At 37.0% G+C, this 24,830-nt stretch overlaps 2 protein-coding genes across 6 annotated transcripts in view; one reads left to right on the forward strand and one right to left on the reverse strand.

Annotated features, from left to right (window-relative positions):
- Positions 1-24,830, forward strand: part of LOC5572409 (papilin) — a 352,322-nt gene that overhangs the window by 118,999 nt on the left and 208,493 nt on the right. The gene's annotated exons all lie outside the window — the stretch shown is intronic.
- LOC5566417 (larval cuticle protein A2B) lies at positions 7,111-8,190 on the reverse strand. The gene is made up of 2 exons (XM_001650759.2): positions 8,038-8,190; positions 7,111-7,910 (listed from the first exon to the last, which is right to left on the reverse strand). Exons 1-2 carry the CDS (start codon positions 8,047-8,049, stop codon positions 7,287-7,289), a joined length of 636 nt encoding a protein of 211 aa, XP_001650809.1. The 5' UTR covers positions 8,050-8,190; the 3' UTR covers positions 7,111-7,286.

Raw genomic sequence — 24,830 nt, forward strand, 5'->3', positions numbered from 1 at the left:
TTCCAGTCGATTACCCAGATTCCTCGACAAAATTGATTAACCCCTTGCGTTGATAACGTTACTTGATGTAATTTTTCTCATTCAGGCTTATTCTGTGAGTCGGATGAATCGTGATGAACGGAAACTCTCAAAATTGTCCCTTTTATTCTACGTATTAAAGTGCATTAAATGCAGACAATAGGGTTCCAAAGCCGTGTGCCAATTTTACTATCAAACGCTGAAGTTTAAGCCAGAAATACATGTTAACTGAATTTTGAATGTTTCTGTTGGTTCAAGTTAAAAAAACATGTTTTTCACGGTTTTTGAGATATTGGTCGTACGCTGTACGGTATAAACAAAGACGAAATTAGGACCTCGATGTCCCTTGCAGTTGCCCAAATTTTATGGCACAGAAGGTAATAGAGCCAAACCTAGAATGCCGTGAAAAGTGTATTGCGTTCCGTTAGATTTGGGTACGTTTTGCAATACCAAGAGACTAAAGCAGTACCCAATCTGAACCCGAGAGGGACGGACCTGGTACAAAGCTTCCGAGCACTCACATTGGAAGTTATTTATGGATAAAGATCAACAGTAATGTATGATGAACGATGACATTTTGAAAGTATAGTAAATTCAGCGACGAAAATATTTCAAAGGGAATATTTCCAAAACTTGATGATATTTTCAAAGAACAATCCAAGGGCTGAAAATCTCGTAAATAAAGACAATTCATTCATTCAATTCAAAGAACAATAAACTCGGCAGATCATTGTTTCTCCTACGTTGAACAATAAATAGAACCATTTTCTTTTGAAGTTATACAAAATCGGGTAAAATAAAACGTCGCGTTTTCCAATCCAAATATAGCTGATGAATAAAAACATTTATACTATCTAGACCCTAGTATATATACTAAACACGTTTTAAATCATCTATATATATAAAAATGGAATGGTGTTTGTATGTCATGAAAAAACTTGAGAACGGGTCAACAGATATGAATGATTCTTCCTTTGTTTCGTTCGCCAAAATTTCCGACGTGATCGTATGAACTGAAAGCTTATGAAATTCACCAGGAAAACTCGAAAAAGCTAATGAAAATAAAGCTGTCACTTTGTACGGGAGTCTTCATAGAATCATAAAACGGCCTACTGGTTGGCAATACAACGTTTGCCAGGTCAACTAGTAGTTAATAATCATCATGTTGATATCTTCGCTATTGACTTCTGATGAATCATTATCTATCTAAAAATGAAATTATTATCATCCAATGTGCAAAAAACCTAGTTTAGTTTTATATCTGTTGAACTTAACGATTTTTCGATCAACCATAACAAAATACTTTTTTGACGAAATGTTCAAGTCAAAGTCATTCAACCAAACGACCAAATTTCCTTTCGACTAAAAGCCATTCGACCAAATGTTCCCTCGACCATATGTCCTAAAGCCGTTGAGCTTATTCCGACAAACAACACAATTTTTCTAGAAACCCACCCTGTAAAAGCATCTAAACGGGTCTCGTTTATTTCTGCTGATTCTGTTGCTCTGTCACAAAAGGCCAAACTTGTTTCGCCATTCTCGCCAGGATGTACTCTCTCTAGGTTTATATTTATTGTTATTGTTAATGAAATTGGTAATCTAATTTGTGCCGCCGGAGGGCGAGTGAGCATATGCGAGATGCAGGACATCCAACCGGAAGACATCCTGTGCAATGACGAATGGAGCCTTCGACTAGATAGTGAGCACTTTGTTGTCAAGGTTGGCTTATTCGATTTGAAGATTGACCTTCCTTAGAATATTTTTTATGAGTTGAAAATATTATGCTTCATCGTCTTCTAAGCCGTTGAAAGCGACATCTAAGCAATATCTTGGCGTCTGCAACGTTCATCGTATTGTTATGTCTCACTGGCGTCACGCAGAGACATTAGGCTGTCTTATCATTTGCGAGAGCACCAAAATGTTCCGCTTTTTTACAATCCATAAAATTACACACAGAAAAGAGGAAATGGCCAAATTTTACCGCCGCGAATTGAAACTGCGAATCATCCAAATTAAAAGCTCCCGGCTGGGATGAGTTCTGGTGAAAAGAGTGATTATGGAGCATTCGACATTTTCCCTTTATCGTTCCATTTGGACGTCACAATCAAACGGAATTTCAGCAAATCAACTCGAAAGAGATGACTCGTGCGCGTATGAGCTAATTTCAGGAGCAAAACAAAATTGCAATCAGCACGTGCTGAAACGAAAATTTATCTCCTTTTAAAGAATTTTGCTCTATTTACTTGAGAATTGAAGTTTTCCTTGTTTTTGTAACTAAAGTATAAGTTTTGAATTTGTTAATACAAAAAACGAGGATACCTTCGGGATTGACCAAGTTTTTACTGGGAAAATTAATTTATATGACTGTCCTTAAATTAAAAAAAAAAAATAAACTAACGAGCAGTACAATCAAGGAGGATAGTTTCAACCGGACAACTAAATAACTGAAAGGCGGGAAATGCAATTTTATGACCCAGTCCTCCCCATGTTCGTTGCAACGTTCGTCGAAAACATGAACAGAAAAGTTCTGCCGACACAAAGAGCGCATAAAGGGTGGTCACGACAAATCTTTGCCACCTACAAAAAGGCAAACGTACGTTTCAATGTTCTCGAATGAACAAAAGTTTAATCTAAATTGCAATATTTTTTTTTTGAAAAGACAGAATCTGTAGCACGCGATTTTATCATATACACCCTTTGTAGAACGCAAAACGTGGAAGAGCGCGTATTTTTTTATACTGTTCATCATCATCATCATCGTTATGTACGTTCCCTTTTCCCTTTCCCCGAATGAAAACATCATTGTCTGCCACTTCTTAGTTGGTCGGTCAACAAATCGGTGAAACATGGTGGTCATGCACTTTGGACACCGAGCGTCAACGCGTAACCATGTTTTTTTTCGCGATTGAATTGAATCGTTTCGCAATGAGCATATGTAAAACTGCAACATGTGTTGACCTTGTTACAGAAGCGAAGATGAGAGAAATACCATAACGAAGGTTTGTATCAACATTGATTGCAAAGGTCAAGATCTGTTATAGAACACTGCGTTACAAAAATAACATTTTCGCGTGTCTCAAATATCAAATTATATGTCTTTCGTAAATTAGGGGTTGCTAAATCTAATACCATTCTCAGTAATGTTCAGTAATGTGCAGTAATGTTCACACGTCACAATTTTGTGCTACATGTCGTCAAAGTAGTATACAGAACTGGGTATATCGATGGTTACATAAAATGGAAGGTGTGATTTATCAAACTTTTAGTAAGTTAATCCATCAAGCTTGCAAATCGAGACATCCAATTTCATACAATACATAAATTGGTTTTAATTCCGCTATTAAATTAAATCGACTTCACAACACGCTTTCATACTCTATACAAAATGTCATACAAGCTGATGAATTTGCATGCAAGGAGCTGAACTCTTCAAATTCTACATTTTCAACAGGCAATATCTGAAAAACTTGACGTGCTATGTTATTTTTGAAACAGCAATAGATTCAGCACCTTGAAATTGAGTAAATAGCGACACGTAGGTTCTTGAGACAAAACAATGTTCCGCGATGTAATAAAACGAAATTTTATTGAACAGTTGAATACTTTACGCTAATTTTACATTAACTGTTTGCAAGTTGATAGATTTTGAAAATTCTGTTGTCAACTATGGTGACTTGTTGTGTTTTCGGCAACTTTGATCTCTTCGTTTTCAAATAGCTATTGAGCCCAAACTTTGCATCAATAGTTTTAGCATGTGAGCGCATATTTCTGCAAAATTAAAAAAAAAATTGGCCGGCATTACTACCTATTAATCTGATAACACGTTAACCAAAATGAAACTGTACTGCAAATAACCTTACTCTCGATACCTATGCAATCCGCATAGACTCAGATCTGCATATACGGATACCCTATTAGTCTAACATCCTTATTGTTTTCAATTTTTATCATCATTGCATATAGAAAGCTCTCATATCAAAGTGAATCAAAACCTCCAAATGCGTCGTGTTCAAAATTAGTTGTTTCTAGTTTGAATATGGTGTTGTAGATATATTTGTCAGTTTCGTTCAGCGTTATATAAAAAACATGAATCATTAACTTTTCTGTCACAAACTAAACTAACTGTTCTATTCTATTCTTTCTTTCAGGTAAGCATTGGACGCTTAACAACTCAAAACGAAGGTAGAGAATCGCTAATCTCGAGATTCCAGTGGCAGCACAAACGTGATTCTAATATGTTTTCTAGTACAAGTTTCATAGAGCCCTGTAGGCGAATCGCTTAATCGTTATGTAAGCTTCATAGCACTAAGTGTCTTTAACTAGGAAGTAAAGATTCGAAAAAAAATGTTTGGGATTGTAACATTACAGCAAAAGTGAATGTTATTACAGTCCATTTAATACGATTACACGTATGAAACAACTTTATTCCATCTATTTTATTATTATTATTCAAATGTGATTTTACGCAACATATACGACGCAAATGATATGCAACAAAATAAAACATAATACAGTTAATTCTCCCTTACTCGATATTCCGTATCTCGAAATCGAGTTAGAGATCCATAGTAAAAGTTGGTTTTCATTACTACCTCGATGGTCCCTTGGATCGCAGTTACACTGGTTTTGTGTTCTGTAATTCGATACCTCCCTAACTCGATGGTCCCTTCAATATCGAATAAGGGAGAGTTGACTGTATTACTTTTGTTCCACTCTCAAGAAGTTGTTTTAGCTTAAAGAGTGAATTGCCATCTAATTTATCAACATAACTTTGTTATGAGTCATTGAGGGAGTTGAGTAAAAATGCATTATAAGAAAATGAACATGTTCGATTGAAATTCTTAAATGTAACCATTATTATACCTGCATTGATTCTTTAAAACATATAATTGCATCATAAACATCATTAGATTTTGCCATAAATGTACATCGTGCTTGGAGCAGCAGCCGACATTGTTCCATAAAAAATAAAATGCTCCATAGTCCATCATACGTTGAACCATAGATTTTTTCGCTTGCAATAATATACAGCTATGGATGATCAATTATATAGCAACGACAAAATGTATTGTCCAACATATGACATTATTTTTTGAGCGTTTTTAAAGGGTGTACGGAATCAAATTGCGACACACACAAATATTTGGCAAAATTTGCACGTTCGATCAATCATCTTGAAACTTTCACGGAGTAAAATAAAACATTTTATTAATATTTTCCCATGTTTGTTTTATTCAATTTCAATTTCCATGACCAAATGGACGAACTTTTATCTTCACGCTACTGGTAAGTTCCTGTACAACACTTGGACCAACTTTTTTATGTGGTACCGTAATCCGGGGGCAAATTGATCACTATTTCACAACTTTTTGTCATGTTTTCCTTTGAAATTCAAAAATTGTCAAATTTATTTCGGTTAAATCAGTACTTCATTGGTCTCTATCAGTTTATGTAATCAATCTTACTCCGATATCACTTCCTTAGGATGCTTCCGAAGTGCTGGCCCAGTACCATTCAATTGGTCGCAATTCTGGTGCGTTGGGGGGGGTTGAGATTCTTTGGCACGAAGTTGACCTCCTTAGCCTTGTACCACTCCAAAACCTCTTTCAAACAATGGCACGATGCCAAATCTGGCCAGAAAATCGTAGTTGATAATAGATTGGCTTTTCAGTCTTTACAAAATTAAAAACTGTTATTTTATTTTGTCCAACGTTTCGGTCCGTTTGGAACCTTCCTCAGGGACTCAATTATTGCCAATAGTGATGGATTCTTCTGCTTTCCTATTCTTGGAATTATGTCCTTACTGGGACAAAGCCTGCTTCTCAGCTTTAATAAGCACTTCCACAGTCATTAACTAACAGCTTTCTTTTCCAAAGTTGCTATTTTCTCATTCGTATGTCGTGTGGCAGGTATCATCATTATGCCTTAGGGAAGTCAAGGAAATTTCCCTTAAGAAAAGACCGACTGGAAATCGAACACAGACACCTTCAGCATGCCTTTGCATTGTAGCCGCGGACTCTAACCACTCGCCTAAGGTAGGCCCCTGTTGATCGATTACAGGTTTGCATATGCTTCAGCTTCTTTTTGTGGAATAGCCCATATTTTTTTATCGAAAAATATTCTTTACTCTCAGTATTCGTGATCGTCAACAAAATCCACTCGAGTGATTTTAAATCAAATAAGACTAAGTCATGCTTGAAGTTATTGTTTCATGTTTTTTCAACTTATTTGCCAAGCATTCTTTCGGTGATTGATTTAATCAACATGTATCGATGAAGCTAACAAATAAAGTTTTCGGATTGAACATTTTTCTACTACCGTGAGCAAATAAAAACTACCGTCTCCGTATTTTGCTTGTCGATATACTTTGCTACAAAGCAAAGGCATGCAAAAGGTGTCTGGGCTCGATTCTCGATTGGCACCTTCAGTGAAGATTTGAGAAGCAGGATCTGTCCCAGTGGGTACGTTATGCCAAAAAGAAGAAGAAGACGGTAACAAACCTTCAAACCTCTTGATATTAAATACTGAAGCAATGTTTGAAAATACTGAGCCAAAAACAGGTATAGTTCTCAGCTGGGACGTAATGCCAAAACTAAAAAGAAATATTCGTCAAATATTTGCCATAAAATAGTTTAGGACAATATCCACGCAGTCATTCAAACTCGAAAACACCTAGCAAAAGGTGCCAAAGAAAAAAAGCTAACAACTAACCGAGTGATTTCATCGCTGTGACAAATTGATTCCCACGAACCAACGAACCCCCAGCCAGCAACACCCAAATGCCAAAGACACTGACTGATGACTCGCGCCCAATGCTGAGACCGCACACTTCGGCAGCGCGACATTGTGAAGCCGTGCGGATCCCTTTCACCTGAACCAGAAGCAACAAATTTGCAACAAATGAGGCTCGCCTCGGTTCGTGACCGGCCTGTCAGTCTTCGTCGGGTTGTGTGCAGAATTTTTGCACGTTCAACCATGACCTTCACGGTCGCTCCACGCTAATTGGTCCCCCCGTTTAAGTATGTGGGTTTAAGGAGTTTAGATTATATTTTGAAAAGGGGGAATTAGAGAACAAGTTGACAGACAGAGAGGTTACGTTTCATTGATTAATGTATTTTAAACAAAAAAATAAATAGTTGCAGTGTTCAATTTTTACAGGTCGGCGAGAACGGGGCTGAACTCGCCTGGGGTTTCAAAATGCAAATGTGAAATCATAAACGGGGTTCCCTTGGCTGGTGCTACTTGTACTTCTTGACAGTCTTGATCGTTTAGTGGTGGTATGCGTAAGCTGGGGCAGCATAAGCCACAGCCGGCTGGGACACGATGGTCTTGGTGACGGCGGGGGCAGAGACAATGGTCTTGGTCACAGCTGGGGCCGCGTAGGAGATGGTCTTGGCAACTGGAGCGGCATAGGCAACTGGGGCAGCAGCAACAACCTTAGCAACTGGGGCAGCAGCGACGGTCTTGACCAGAGGTTCACGGTGGACGACAGCGTTGAATCCGTTGACGGGATCGGCGGTGTATTCAACGGTACGCTTGAAGCCATCGGCATCAACCAGCGAGTAAGATCCCTGGACGGCATCTCCGTGACGAGATTCCTGCTGGGACTTCTGGTCACCGGTCAGGGCATCGGAGATTCCGTAGCTGTAGGAGTACTCTGGATGTGGGTCGTATTCGTCAGCAGCAACGACAGTCTTGGCAACTGGGGCGGCGACAATGGTCTTGGCAACAGGGGCAGCATAAGCCACGTGGGCAGCTGGCGCAGCATAGGCTACATGGGCAGCTGGGGCAGCATAAGCCACAGTCTTGGCAATTGGAGCAGTGTAAGCCACGGCAGCCGGAGCGATGACTCCAGCGCGGGCAACGGCCACCAGGGCGCAGAAGGTCAGGAACTGCAAAATACAAGAACAATCCACATTGTAGCACTATGTTACAAACAAAACCAGAATCCTCTACAAGAAACACCAAGTATCACTAGAAGAGTTCCACTTCACGCCAGGCCAGGACGCTTCAACGTACCTTGAAAGCCATGTTTCGATGATCGGAAGAAGTAGTTGTTCACAGCACTAAACAATCGATTGAACTGTGCCGTAATCAAGCCTCGGCGGCCAATTTATACTGGCTTGATTGGCACTCGGCCAAGGAGTAACTTCAGGCTTTACACTATGTACTTGAGAGGAGACGACGACGGGGACGTTCTCGAAAAAATGCCTCCCCTGTTGCAATAAGATCACCTGAACCAAAAACAGCATCACACGATGTTGCCGGCTTTGCGTTGCCCGATCATCATAAGCGAATCATTCATTGTCCACGACACGCTGTGCTAGCAGCCACAGAAGGTCCACAGACAGCCCTCCTTCCAGCATCCATCACCATGTCTCTCGGTGTCAAAGAAACGCCACGCCGCCGGGATGTTTCTTCTTTTTGTTTTTTTTTCACAAGAAATGGTACGCCTTCCCGAGCAGGGGATGGAAACTGATTGAAAACAAATTTCGATATCATTGTATACGATCACTCAATAATGTAATATTGTGATCGAGTTAAAAACAACGTTATATGAGATCAAGATTGTATTGAAATAAAAAGAATGATAACAAATTTTGATAGCGAATATAAAACTGAAAACTTATATTTTTTTTTTTAAATGTTCATTAAACCATAAAAAATATATCTATTAGTTGATCGTTACATCTATTTCGCCAAATCGAACAATAAAATCAAAACTAGTAACCTTTGCACTATGGGCCAGGGATGCAATCTGGAGGGACAAAATCGATAACTCGCTATTTATTTAAGTCGATGGTCCCATCAAAACCTATTCATGAAAATTTTACTGTATCTGGTTGTTTTGGTATTTTTTTTTTGGTTTTAAAGCGTCATATTAGTAAAATTTATTCGCTAGTTTTTAAGTCTTGGAGAGAGATATTTATTTTATCAAAATGAACAACTTTACCCAACATGCCAAGTCTCTAGAACGTCATAGTAAATGGTTAGATTGTTATTTCAGTAGATGGTCCTCGTTGTTACAAAAACATTGTCGAAGACACACAAGACAGTAATCGATTTTGTCCAGCCAAATTGCGTCCCTAGCCCATAGTGCATTGTGATGAACAAATTACATACCGATTTAATAATGTTGATACTTTGTTGATGTTCAATTTCCAATAGATTATATTTTGTGATTGAATCATTGTTATGAAATATCAAGGTTTAGCAACTCCTAACTCCACCATAAGACAGATTATTGTTAGAGTTTATGTAACACTGCGGAACAGGTTTTTGTCTCAAGCGCCAAAATACCTCTATTTACTAAATTTTAGGTTACTGAGTTGGAGTTTTTAAAATGTCATGGTGTGTCTAGCTAATGAAATATTGACTGTAAAAGTGACATGATTTATTGAATTTAACTCCTCTACCGCTAAAAAATACTCAAATCGCGATAACTTTTTGATTTCTGGATATTTTTACACCATTTTATCACAAGCATTCAAAACTCTTCTAGTTCGAGAATGTGTGTCGATATTGATATTTGCACATCTGGATCCATAGATATTCCGAAATTTCTTGGGGGATCGACGCGTTGCCATAACCCACGTAAATATCTCAGGCTACAGATTTTTTATCGTATTTGGATGTTCACTCCACGGAATGATACATCAATACGAGTATGTAGTGAAAAAATAAAGCAATTTGATGCAGCCGTCTTTGAGTAATGAGCATTTATGTTTCTGGTACCACACTGAACAAATAAAGATCTTGAAAACTCTAAAAAACCTCATATCGTCATTTCCAGATTTCTCCAGGAATACTGAACCGATATGTATGATTTTTTCATAGTAGCTTCTCATTACCTGGCATTGCATAGTACACATTTTATTTTATTTTTGATAAATTGACCGAAAACAAAATGGCCGCCAAAGGTATTTTATATCTAGAATGTCGGACCCCCAAGAAACATCGGAATATCTTCTAAACCAGATCACCAATGAATAATATCGTCACGCATTCTTAAACTAGAAGAGTTTTTTGAGATCTTGTGAAAAAATGGCGCAAAAATATCGAGAAACAAAAAAGTTATCGCGATTTGGATATTTTTTTAGCGGTAAAAAATGAAGCTGCCGGTAGAGGGGTTAATCAACTTGCATGCAAGTTCCCCAGCTTGTATGATGATTTATACGCTTAATTTTCTACGGAAATCAGTTTTTAGCTACTACGGAACATAAATCTACGATGTTTGTAATACTTTAGTTACTTAAAAATTAGATTTTGATTATTTAGAGGAATTTCGTATCTGGTCATATGCAAGAAACGACGAATTTTGTATGTACGCTGCTGGCGTGTTAGAAAATTTATAAGAGTGACAACGGATTTAGCAACATAGTTAGATGATTCATATTTCAAATACAGGGAAGTTCTAAATAGTAGTAGTTCTAAACATTTTGTTTGTGAAAACTTATTCAAAATATTTTGTTGTGTCTTGCAAATGGATTAGTCTCAAACACTTATTCGAGATTGTCTTGTTCGTTACTTTTTTATCTATAAAACACAAAAACATACTGAACATTCAGTTGTTTTACTGAAAATCATTGGCCATCAGTATTATTTTTCACCTTCTACTGAAACTTGGTATACTGAGTAAATTAACAGAGTTTTCGGAAATTTTGAGATTTTGACGAAAAAAGTAAAAGTTCAGTGAAAGCAAGCACCGAATTTAAGTGTTTGGTTAGTTTTACTGTACGATGAAAATGATCCCACATCCCATTCAATTCAGGGGGATTGTGCGTTAATCTTATACTGAGTTTATGGGGTGGAAGTTGTTGCCATTTACATCCAACTAAAAAATATATACTGGCTAAGTTAATTTCACTCAACCAGTAGATCGAATCACTCAACTTTCAGTACTGTGCCACTTACTTAAATTTGGGGTAATATTTTAAGGTTTGGATTTTGAGTTGTTCTATCTCCATTGTTCATTCTCTTCGCTTCCTGACAACTATGAAAGGAGCGAATGAAATAGGGTGAGAAAAATAACTCAAAAGTAAGTATACAGCCATTCCATGAAAAACCGATCTAGTGGGTCTTCGAATTCCATGCAAATTTGCTATTTTGTTCCTTATCCGAAATAAGGATAAACGTATTTTTGGATTTTTTGATTAGGGTGACCATTTCCGAAATAGGGTGAAAAATCGCGATTTTGCAAAATTTTTATTTAAAAAAAAATTATAACTTTTGAACCGTTTGACCGATTTTCAATCTTTTTGGACGAAATGAAGGCTAAAAATTTTGACTTTTTGGGAAAAATATAAAATTTCACAAAAATTGTGTTTTTTACATGAAAAAACTCAATAGTTTCCGTTTTTTCGTGTTTTGAAGGCCTCGAGACCAAAGGGGCTATTGCTGCTCTCATTTTTTTTCTTAAAAGTTCAGAAAATTTTACGTAAAATGTCAAATTTTCAGCGATGTATGTTTTTTAGTTTTTGAGATATATTTTTTTGAAAATAAAAAATCAGTCATTTTTCATCGGCACATACTGTAGATCTCAGCGCATTAGATTTGTAATGTTTAAAAAAAATCATAACTTTTGAACAGCTCAACCGATTTCCAATCTTTTTTTATGGAATGAGAGCTTAAGGTCTCAAGTTGTCAGGAAGCGAAGAGAATGAACAATGGAGATAAAACAACTCAAAATCCAAACCTTAGAATATTATTTCAGATAAGGGACAAAATAGCAAATTTTCACGGAATTCGGAGACCCACTAGATCGGTTTTTCATGGAATGGCTGTATAACAATACTTAAATATAGGTTTTCTGTTTTCTCCGAGAACCCGTCTGAAACAACAATAGGGAGAACGAGATTTCTGCTGCTCTTTTGTTTGAACACAGATTTCTTCTCCGGTATGTAGACTAGAGGGTGATACAGTCAAAATTTGGTTAAGGGAGAAAGCTTGTAAATTGGTAAAATCGTTCATTTCAAAAATCAAATTATATTTATTTTTCAAGTTCAAATAGTATATAATTCAGGAAAAATATTTAGTTACGCTTCCACTTTTCCAAATCCGAATTGACAAGCCTATCGCTTGACCCCTGTCATTAGATTTTATTTATTTATTTATTTATTTATTTCGTCAAGCATAGGTAGACTACATACAATAATTACAATACTTTCTTACATGCTATGGATTACTTCTATTGTTCTTTAGCTGTGTTTTAAGCTGCTCTTTTGACATAGTAATGCCAATGAATTCGCAATGTACATTATACTGACGCATCATACGGTTTATTGGTCCGTTTTGAGCATAATGCGTTCTGCATGATTTTTCTGAAAATAATTTTCTTGTTCTTAAATGCCGAGAGGGTGTGTAGAAGTTTAGTTGAGAAAGAAGTGCAGCAGAGTCTACACGGTTCGAAATAATGTTGTTTATAAAGAGAATCATTGCGAATTCCCGGCGTTGCTTAAGTGTTTCCAAGTTGATGAGCATGCAGCGTGCTTCATACGACGGAAGTGGCAGTACAGTACAATTCAATTTCCGAAGGGCGTATAAAAGGAATTGCTTCTGTACTGATTCTATGCGTTCTTCGTGTACGACATGATACGGGTTCCATACTAGATGACAGTATTCCAAAATTGGTCTTACATATGTAGTATACAATAGTTTAATAGTATATGGGTCTTGAAAATTGTTGCTGAACCTCTTAATGAAGCCAAGCATGCTGTTTGCTTTGTTTATTATGGAATTATAATGTTCTACAAAAGTGAGTTTAGAGTCTAGGATTACGCCCAAATCCCTTACAATTTTACACTTCTGCACTACTTGATTTCCTAAAAATACTTCAATTGGTGGTGTTACATATTTTCGACTAAATGCTATTGAATTACATTTTTTGATATTGAGCTGAAGTAAACTTTTTTGGCACCAAGTGAAGAATAAGTTAATGTCATTCTGAAATTCTTCTGCTTCGCTAGAATTACTTACTTCCATGAAGAGCTTCATGTCGTCTGCATATATAAGAAATTTTATTTTTCGAAGTACATTTGTACAGCCACTTTGTCCAGCTTCTTTGCCGCAGAACGCCAGTTTGCCTTCGTCACTAGCAGTTTTTTTTTTTGTTTGGTCTTCTTCATGTTCCGCTTGACAATAGCCAAATATTTCACATTTGGGCGGAGCTCTAGCGAGTTGGGAGGGTTCTTGTCCTTGAGAATCACGTGCACGTTCTTGGCGGCGTATCACTCATTGACCTTTTTACCGTAATGGCATGATGCCAAATCCGGTCAAAATAGTACGGAACAACCGTGATTCTTCAAGAAAGGCCCACACTCGCGAGATCTTGCAGCACCTGGTCAGCTCACCGTGTCCACTGTGCTCCTCGCGTTCTTGTACCTGTCGGATTGGAAGCGAACACCATTTTTGCAGGGTTGTTGTTCGGCTTTCTTACAACATGCCCCGGCATTCTTCCAGCTTTTGCTACCTTTAGGATGCTATGTTCGCCTTAGCGCTGGGTGAGCTCGTGGTTCCTTCTTCGCCGCCACACACCGTTCTCGTGCATACCGCCGAATATCGTCCCAAGCAGCCGACGTTCGAAGACTCCGAGTGCTTGCAGGTCCTTCTCGCACATCGTCCACGTTTGATGCCCATAAAGGACCATCGGTTTCAGGAAAGGCAGCAGACGTTAATTCAAACACTCTTTCACTTTATTGGTTGACAGTCCCGGTTGCTAAGAAAATGCTGCTTTTCGAGCCACAGATATTTCTTTGCGAGCTTCGACAGTTTCATATGCTTGAACATATCTGGTACCTTCCTCTTCCTTTTGCTGTATAAAACTTCTGTCTCGGAAGCTGCTTGTGCCCGGCTTTGACGTAGGTTTCGTCGACCATTACAACGCAGTCAAACTTCGTCAGCATTGTCGTGTACAGCCTCTGAGATCGCGCTTTGGTCGTCGTGTTTTGCTTATTCTTGGATTTGGAGTCACTACCTTCTTGTAAGTCTACAGTCCGGCTCGTTTTTTGGCTCGGTGCACGGTTGTAGATGACTCACCCAGCTAATATGCGGCATCTCGGAGAGAGAGAGAGGTTGAGGTTCCGCTTGAAACTACCGGCTACTCTCTTTGTCGTCACATCGGCTTCTAGTTTTCGATTTTCCCCTGATCCAAGCTTCCTGGCTGTTGACAAACGTTCCCCAAACACAATTTTTAACGATTTTGCTAATCCGCTCTACTCGCACGAAAAATTCGCGAATCGCGAGCAAAATTTTGATACGCTGCTCTTCTTGCTTGGACAGCCTTCTGACAACTGAAGAGTGAATTTAAAAATCAAAATAGGAGCAAAATTTTACAGGTGTTCAAATTTTTTAAATGCAAAATTGAAAGAAGTACGTTAAGCTGAAATTGAACAATTTTTGGACCGTATCACCTTAGCTCATGGTAAATAATCGGGAATATATGGGAATCGGGTCTCAATCTACAGTTTTTTTTTTAATCTGCAAATGCTGGGAGTTGATGATGCTTACTATTCTTTAAAAAGTTGTGCTACTTTACAAGTTACTTACACAACCTTAAACATTAACATTAAACCTTGCGATGGTTAAATTATTTTGAATCATCGAATTACTTTTATGTAGATATTGTAGTCTGCTATTTTAACTTTTAGGGGAAAGCTATTTACACCAACTGCATTCGATACCGACAGATAGAGATATGGTGAGGGATAGGTGTGGTATATTAGACTAAAGTGATTGTGGAGCTTGGAGATGCTACAATGGTCATTAGCCAAATACTTCAGTCTACCATAGCGTAGCTGTAGTATAATTGGTAATGCGTCCGTGTACAGAATAGAAATTGTGAGTTTAGCATAATGTTACCACAAGTACACTCAATTTGGCAAACATATCTCTATGTCTATCCGCCGATATTGAATAACTTTTTGCTAAAAGATGTTTCGATTATTTCCCATGAACAGGTAGCATTTGTGCGTTATTGTATGTATAAAGAGTTATGAAAAAAAAAACAAAAAACGCGAGAATCTACGAAATTGAGAACTTAGTAGAACATAGTACACAAAAATATTTTTAAGCTAGCAATTATGTCATGCAAAATAACTGACCGGATCAGTAATGTCGGGTAGTCCATGGTCCAAATTTTTGCAATTAATGTATGCGTAATATTACGAATGAAAAAAACGGTTCCAGATCGATTATAGAAAAATAAAATGCTAGGATCGTCTACAGAAATGTGTTTATTGGAGGCTAAGGTATCATTTTAAATATTGATTTGAGTTTCTTACCATTAATTAGATCAGTTATCTTCATAATATTGATTGTTAGATTGAGGCGGTCTATAGCCTTGAGGTTACGCTTTCGCTTCATAAGCGGAAGGTCATGGGTTCGATTCCCAGCCCCTCCACAAAAAAAACCCGTCCAGCCACCAGAAGACGCCTCACGGAGGACCGTGCTTTGGGGAGCACATCCATCCTCCGTCAGTATCAGATGGAGACTGAGACAAACTGACCCTTTTCGCAGGCAACTAGCCTCACAAACAGCAGAGCTCTCTCCTACCTGCTCGGTGTGAGAGTAAAAGAGTAGGAGCAGGCTTCTTCCTTGCTCTTGACTTATCCTCTTTCTCCCCCTTTTAATGATCAACTACAAAAGAGAAGCGATTTTACCCACACACAAACTGAGCGTACTTGATCTGCGGGATGAAGAGTTTACACGATTGTCTTTGCTTATTTTCATTCCCACTGTGATAAAGAGTTTGTTTTGACAACCTCAGTGCTTAAAAGAGAAAGAGATCATTTTCTCCTTTTCTCAGTTAGAGGGAGAGCATTTTTTTCCATTTCTCAGTTCGGGGAAGAGCACTTCCAGACAGCTCTTCGTTGTCTCTTTGTAGCTCTTTGCCCAAAATGGCAAAGAGGAAAGCAAAATCATGCTCTTGCGTTGACGGAGAAACCAACCTCAGTTCATCTCAAAAGCAATGATAATGTGTTTGCAGAGCCTCACAGTAAGCTAGAGCTATCAAATGGAAGATGTGCGTTTGGATAGAGCCAACGTTTCTCTCCACTCTCTCAGCCACGGATTATTCAACCAACATCGAATGCTGACTCATAATTGTTGTGAGCGTACGAGGTCTCTCCATAGTTAAAAATAGATCTGTATCGGTTAAGAAGCTACAGATCAACCGATTCCGGCACAGTAGTGGCCACGAGCACGCAGTGCCTTACAAAAAAAAAATATTGTTAGATTTTACATTACTGTAGCATATGCAGTACTGGTTTCAATTTTATCTCACAATATTTTCTATATTCTGGTATGGAAAATTGGAAAATTGGGAGGTTGTACATAACACTTAAGTAGATTAACATAATTATAAATATAATTTAGTTTATTTTTTCTATTCATAATTCAACTCCAATTCGTTTATTTCAAGAGCAAAGATATTGTGACTCCATTCACTTCCACTTCCATTACATGTACTTTCTGAAAAATACAAAGCGTAACGGAAAATAAACTTTTTCTATTTTTATTTCAATTAACTTATATTTTTTGTTTGATGAACGGATCGATCTTCAACTTTGATTAAAAAATATCAAAGTGGTATAAAATTTTGAAGTGAAATTCAAAGCCAGAGAATCGTTATCAGAAACTAGTATTATTATGTTACAAAAAAAACGAAACCTGATAATGAGTGTATCGAAAAGTAGTCGCAAACATTCAAAACAGTCTCAAAAATATTGGGTTCAACCTACAAACAATTTTTTGATCAGAAATGCTTTACAATGTATTTAAAAATAACGATGCAGTGATATTGTTTCAATAAAGTGGCATTTTGTATGATAATTTTGCAAATTACTAACAGATGTCGATAAAAATCTTGCACACCTCTGAAAATAAAAGGATATGTTAATAAATGTGTTAAATTTTAAGAAAAAACGGTTCTTGTTCATGCTAATATATTCTGTGTTTCAATACTCATGACATAGTGTGAAAAACATTTCGAAAAGTACATAAACGAGTGTTTGAGAACAAATACAAAAATCGAAAAAAATTCGATTTTTAAGGACCTTGTTTTTTGATTTTTCTCTTTCTACACGTTAATGGTAATATCGAACGATTGTAACGAATAAAAATTTGTTTTTTGATTGGAAAAGTTTCTTTGCATATTTATGAAGTAACGTAAGCAAAAAATTGTACTTTATATAATTGACACTATATATGACAGAGTTTCAAAAGTTGATTATACAAAAGTGACTTTCTAAAACCGACGTTATTCCAATAATTTCTTAGAACAATAATTTTTTTTTTTTTTGAAATTCGTTTTACGTGCTGTGTGAAGTTAACATATCTTCCGATAGAATAAGCTTTTCAACCTATTTTGTTTGATATACATTTTGTTCAATAAAAATCATCGAACCTTCAGAAGACACTTCAAAAATGTAATTTTGTGCAAGATTTTATTTTCTATGCTTCATAAACCTTGTTGTATTTATATTAAGACTGCATATTATTCAATATTTTTTTAGTTGCTTCAAAATTTGATAACATGATGAAGATTTGCGTGAAACAAGCTTTTAAAAAGATAAACTATGTTCTGAGATATACCGTTTTGAATGTTTGCGACTACTTTTTGATACACTCCTTATCATTTTAATAAAATTTTGAAATCAGCTTCTGCTCGGGTTAGCAACATTCTTAGTAGTAAGCTAAGGTATATAGTTGATGGGGCAGAGCACTATTAAAGAGCACTATAAACACACGAAGCCTACGAAAAAGGTGAACGCATAGTTTTTTTTCTCACCGCTTATGATCGAACCGGCGCGACGCGATGCTGCCGGTTGGATGCCGGTGGCGTTGTGTCTACATAGGTACATAACTACTTATCTTGGAACGCTGCGCGGAAACGAAATTGCAGTGTGAGCTGCAGGATGAGGAGTTGCGGTGGAGAGATGGATTTTTTTGTGTATTTTGCTTTTTATAGAGGTTGGTTCGGCGTATGGGATTTTGGTGGAGATAACGTTAAGTATAGAATTAATCTGATTTTAGTGTGACAGTTTTATACGTATATTCTGAAAATAGCAAACGGCGTCTCACGAAGCTTACTGGGTGTGGTTTTGAATTAAATTATTGAGGAAAATCAAGTCATCATGATTATTTGTAATAATATGTGCAATATTTGTCTAGATAAATTGTGCTTTATTGTTTATCCATATGCTAAAATTACTTTGTTAACATTCTCACGCACTTGTGTTCGAGTGTACTGTAACGTTATTGGGGTATCCATGTTTGGGCTTAAACAGACGTCGATGTCGATTGCTTCCTCACTTGAATCGAACAGCAGGGGCTGGAGGCTGCTTCGATACAATTCTCGGAATATTTTATTAAAACGCCAGACTGATTGCTCATTTTGGTCTAATTTTCAAAAAAATACCGTATGACCCTTCGAATGAAGCACACATTTCGAAAATAAGCCTTCTTCGCACGTTCAGCAAAAGTTTTAAAACCACTTTTAGGGAAATAAGCGTTTATTCACACATTCTTTGTGTGATTTCACCACAATCAGTTCAGTAAATATTCAGAAGTGACCTTCTAAGAGATATCTTCCCAAGACATTGTTCACTTTCGCCAACAGGTCTTCGCAATCTCAGACACGACACCAATAGGTACTGGGTCACATAAACCTAATTCCACCTTACACAAAGTTCAAAACAATTTTCCGTTGTCTAATAATTCAATTCAATTATAATCAATCAAATCTAACTGCTATCTCGGAGCAAACGTTATTTCATCACCATCACCGCTTAAAACCTAAAATATCGGAACATTTTGTACCGCAAGCTGTCTGTTATCGCAAGGTTTGCGTGCCAGTAAATCATATCGGCTTAACATTCGAGATCACCCTCAACTTTACGCGCAAACCACCACCAATCGACGACGATTTCGTCCGTTGCTCCGTTCATTATATGGGACTGGATAACAGAGCTAACCTATACGCCATGCAACGCAATTTCCAAGTGCGGTCCTGCGGCGATAATCAACGAAAATTAAACGGAGCAAGTGTAAAGCAGATCACATGGTTCGGTTTCACTTGACTGTGGGGGATGTTATGTAATTTAATCGTCTTCCTCGTAAGGGTATGCGATATGCATTTATAGCAAGTCAATACAAACGAACCGATGCATGAAATTTCTTGAACTGGTAATGACGAAACGAAACATGTTATGTAAAACATGTACAAGAATTTATGTCAACACTAATACCCAGGTAACCACCAAGCATTGAAATAAGTCGTACAGTAAGCTGCTTACAGCATTTGAACTGCTGGTTGCCTTATACAAGCAATTGGTTTGCTTAGCTGTGTTCAACAAGCAGATGCATTGCTATTTAAGATCTGACATCTGTTAATCAGCATTTTCACTGCTTGTCCTGTTTTCAGATCGAGGAAATCTAGATGCTATTTACATGCTACGCAAATGCTAAGAGAAAGAAACAAACGATATGTTGCAAAATTTGGCAACATATTCCATCTCACATACGCTTTGGTTGTTTAGGAGAGTACCAACTAGAATCTGTTTGAATTGATGTTTTCTCACTCGGACCGCTTGCTCAAATATGCGAAGATTTGCACCAAAGTAAATGCAGATGGGGGATACGCTTTGATAGAATCAAAACTCAACTAGGCAGACGTTTTGATTTAAAGATTATTTGATCGTATGACATTAATGACTAAATTCCGACAAATCTACAATCTCTCTTGTTCCAAGAACAAATGCGTCGTATTTCACCTGAAGGATATGATACTCGTTTATGCTACAGAGGGAAATTTTCAACCTCATACTGCAATCTATGTATGAAACATTCTTTAAATAGGCCATTAAATCAGTGCTCGTCATTGCACCATCTGTAGCGTATTCTGGAACACGGCACAGCACAGTCCAACTCACAGACCATTATCCCCGGATCAGGAGATTGAATCTAATCATAGATGGATTACCAAAAAATCAACACAACAACAAAAACTGTGAGGGTGATGACAACGGTGAGAAATGAAAGAGAGCGAGCGGAAGGTGAAATTTGTTTTTGTTTCATTTTTTCAACACCAAGGCGTTACGCTTTTTTGACAGTCATTAAACTGTTTCTGAAGGTGTAGCACTTGGAGAGCCCGTTATTTCGCCAAAACCTGCATTGAAGCAGCACTACCAGCAGATATAAGTTTAGTGAGCATTTAACATCATGCTGTGTAGACGAATATAATGCAGATCAAATGCTCTTTCAAATGCTTATTGGTTACTTGGGTAGTGACAAACTGTTACATAATATGTTTCATGATATATTGTATATTCAAAATAAAAGCATGAAAAGAGCTCACCAAATTGATCATCCATCCTTGACTGAGTAGCCGTAATCTACTTTAATCAGCATGCTCATCGCACAAAAAAACACTCTGGCGATGCGAAAACCCGAAATCGATTGCTTGGGCGTAATTGAGAAGCACTCAAAATGTGTGAAACTTAAACAAAAAAACTAAGAAAAAAAAACTTTTCTTTGAACTTTTTGATTGGGCTTCAACTAAGCACTTCCAAGTAAAACACGTGGAGAATAAACCGAATGTAAATGTCCGAGGCCGACACAACAAAAAAGAACTTTCTGCTTGGGCTTCAACTAGGCCTTTGAATGTGGCTCAGTTGTTGAAAGTAAACATAGAGAGCTTCTCGACGTTTGATAGTTCCTTTAAAAAGTTACGCGAGAAATGTTTCGTGTATCTTGATACGACAAAACGAAACGAAAATTAGGAAAAAAAAACACTGAAGAAGACTGCAACCGGTTGTCGAAATACACGTGTGTGTCAAAAAATTATCAATTAGAGCGGAATTGAAAGATACCATACCCAAATCTACTTTATTGATTTTCATTATTGAGATTCTGCTCAGGGGGTTCAATAACCTAAAAGAGACGAAATTCTATCCCGTAAAATTTATGTTTTGTCTTTAGTTGTGTAGTGTTTATTTCCGCGAAAGGATTGAGAAAACTTTTTTTATATCGTTTTTCGTAGTACACAATTCTCATTTTTGTACACCAAAATATCAATAGGGGGATGCGGGGCAGTATGAACACCCTGAGGAATACCTCTGTGAGGCAGTATGAACATCTTAACATTTATAGGAATTTTTTCTCAAGATCATTGAAAGGACTTCTAATAAAGAATTACACACTCATGCAACTGTAATGATAGATCACTGTGCCACTAAAAACGGTTTAAGCTAATCGACGCCATTTTTGGTTGCCTTCAATGTTGCTTCCAGGATAGTTTTATTCACAGTTGATGATTTTCAACCGATTTGTGGTTTCACATCGTAATCATTGCATTTAACATTGAATGTATCAGATTAGTTTTGTCTTTGGAGATATCTTTCTTTCTATTGAAAGTTTCAGCTCTAATCTGTCACCGATGTCCATTTTACCCTAACAGCAGAAAATATTTTAATATTAGTTTAATAAACAATCTTCAAATACAACAATAATAATTATTGAATTATTGTTCGCATATAAAGTGTAAATTATTCGCATTTGCAGATATACAAGAGGTATCCATTCTGCCCCGGGTGTTCGTACTGCCCCCGGTACCCCTACGGGAGATTAACCCTCAAAAGGCATGGACGACTTTGTTTTACGTTTTCTATCATATCTTTTGACTCATTAGACCAATTCTCAAAATTTTAACAGGATTGTGTAGGGGATTAGTTGCACCTTCATATGCATCCACCAGGATTTGGTTACCGGTGGCCAATCCGGATACATGGCCGAAAATATAGTGTACTCTTTCTATTCCAAGAGTGATTCTTGATGAAATTTCAAAATATTTCGAATGTATTTATGTCAACGTATATGAATATAGTACGTATTAAGTCTATCAATCGCATGTGGACCATTTTTGTATCACAATGATTACTTGACCATTTGACATGTTCATATATCGGAGGCCAGAACTCTCATAATGCGATTTTGGAGAACCGACCCAAATCTAATTTTGTTTTCCATAGAAACCAGATTTACTCGACAAAAGACGACCATTGAAAGCAAATCTGGTCATATTGAATACTTTTGATCATTTTACGTCTAATTTAAGAACCCCATTTTTTGGTTTAAAATGGTCAAGTTTCACCATTAGAAAATTATCATTATTCAAAACTTAAGAGAAGCACTGTTTCAGCATATTCAAACTGTTGTAGGTGAATTTCAATTTTTATGGACGTATAGAAACCATTTTAAGTTTTGTGCCGTAGCTCCGGTATTGAAATTCGAATTTCAAAAAAATCGCGTTTTTAATGTTACGCCCCCTATATCTGAACATGTCAGAAGGTCAAGTGATTATTGTGGTTCAAAGGGTCCATATGCAATCGTTAGACTTTATACATACTATTTTAATATACGATCCCATTAATACATTCGAAATCTAATAACATTTTACCAAGAATCACTCGTGAAAAAGGAGGTGTACACTACATTTCCGGCCATGTATCCGGATTGGCCATCGGTATCTAAATCCTAGTGGATGCATATGACGGTGCGACTAATCCCCTTCACAATACCGTTAAAATTTTGTGAATTGGTCTATTGAGTCAAAAGATATGATCAAAAACGTGAAACAAATTCGTCCACGCCTTTTAAGGTTTAAAAGTAAATTAGTTCGTAATATGAGATTTTGGAAAATGTACCCAACGGATTCAAGTATACATAGAGAAAAAAACAGGGGTTACCTAAGCGCTTTTATGGGCTAGTAAAAAATACCCAAGAGTTTTCATTGACTTCCAAAAGGAGTTTCAGAGGTTTCCAGATGTTTCCAAAGCATTCTCAAAGTGGATCCTATAAGGTTTCAGAGGTCTCTATAGGGTTTCTTAAAAATTATCATGGGATTCGGAGATGTTCTCAATGTTTCCTGAGGGCTACTCAGGCTTTCCTCTACAAAACCATCAAAATTGACATTGAAATTGGACCACGATAAGCTATTTCGACGAACAGCGAACATGTTGTTAATCATTTCAAATGCTGGAAAAGACTACAGTACTCTTAAGAACTTCCTGATAGCACTTTAATAATCACCTGCAATGGGAGCTTCTGGAGAACTTAAATTACCCATTTGAAACCACTGGAAATTTCTTGGTGCCTCTTACAAATTTCATTGAATTCACTAGGAACATTTAAACCTCCACTCTGAATCCCTGGAAACATTTGGGCAGTTTCTTGGAACCCCCTGGGAACTTTTGGAATCCCTGGATAACTCTTGTAAACATCTTAACGATCAACGCTCCGTCATCGTAATCATCGTCATCATCGAAACTTCAAAAGCAGATTTTCTGTTCAAAACTGAAAATTATTCGATGAAAATGTGTTCACTGTGTTGCGGTTGGAGAATTGAGTACAGTGAACGCATTTTCCAGTCAATTTTCTTGATTTTGAACGAAAAAACTGCTTTTGAAAATTCTGAAATTGATGACGGATTCTGCCTCCTTAAGCACTCCGAAGAAATTCGTACAGTCCAAAGGCTATTGGTAATCTCTGGAAACCGCTTAGAACCCAGACAACCAAAATGTACGTATAACGAAATCACCTGGAGGCTTTGTATGTGCAAAATTTCACTTATAGGATGTCGCGAAAAGGCCTTCTACGTACAAAAGTGGAGGCGGTATGCGTACATTTATTATGTGATGAATAATAACATACATTGCGAGTGTATACATATTCTACCGAACTAACCTGTGATCTTATGCGACTTAACATATGATAATAATTGTTGATTTGACAGCTGTTACGGATTGATTCGACTTACTTTGTATGAGTGTACGGGACGAAGCAAAATGTACAAATGAACTCAGAAAAAAAGTGTTTTAAGCGAGGAAACTCATCAATCTGACGAGTTTATCTAAGGTGTTTTACGAGTTTGATGTAATTAGTATGAATAAACGAGTTATTACGTGAACTTTCATGCGATTTCTGGTTGTCTGGGAAACCAACTTGTTGTTGGTTTCTAGGGGTTTTCCTGAAAATCTTTGGTAGTTTTTTTTTAGTTTTCAGAAATCCTTCAAGAATTGCTGTGGAGTTCTAAAACAGCTTAACGATATCAAAATCTCGATTATTTTTGAACTTTTATCCACTTCGGATATTTTTGTTGGCTATGTTCTGCAACTGGTGTTATACTTCGTGATCCGGACATAGTTGGCTATCTTATTTTTGATACGTATGAAAAAAAAAAGCCAAAAAAATGAAAATTTTCTCATGTCTCGAATTTGGTAGGTATGAAAAAGGCAACAAATTGGAAATTTCCTTGTAGAGTCTAGTAAACCACAAACCTTAGTGGTTCAAATACGTTAATCTGTTGAAGGTTGGAATTTAGAGGTATAGTACTACTTAGGCTACAAACTGTTTCAAATCATGGGTAAAAGTGTCTCTTGTAACTAATAAGAAATGTCAATTATTGAAAATATCTCCTACACAAATGGATTGAATATCAATACAGAAAGCACAAAAAGCAAAGTCTGTCCGCAACATATTTTTGTTATAATGAAACTACTTATTTGTTATAAAATACTTAAGAGAAAAAAAAATGAAAACAAAAATATAAACGAGTATTGAACTTTTGACCTCATGATAATTGATCTTTTCCTCTACTCACTACTGTACCAGCTCTTTGAACAATAGTAAGGCAAACCACATCGCCTCAAATAAACAAAAGTTTTTGCAAAAATTTTCTCACAACATGCGATAAACTCTATTTAAACAAACAAAGTGTTGCTAGAACATGTTTTCGTTGTTACATGTTTCGTATGGTG

The sequence above is a fragment of the Aedes aegypti genome, chromosome 1, assembly GCF_002204515.2.
Source record: "Aedes aegypti strain LVP_AGWG chromosome 1, AaegL5.0 Primary Assembly, whole genome shotgun sequence".
Lineage (NCBI taxonomy): Eukaryota > Metazoa > Arthropoda > Insecta > Diptera > Culicidae > Aedes > Aedes aegypti.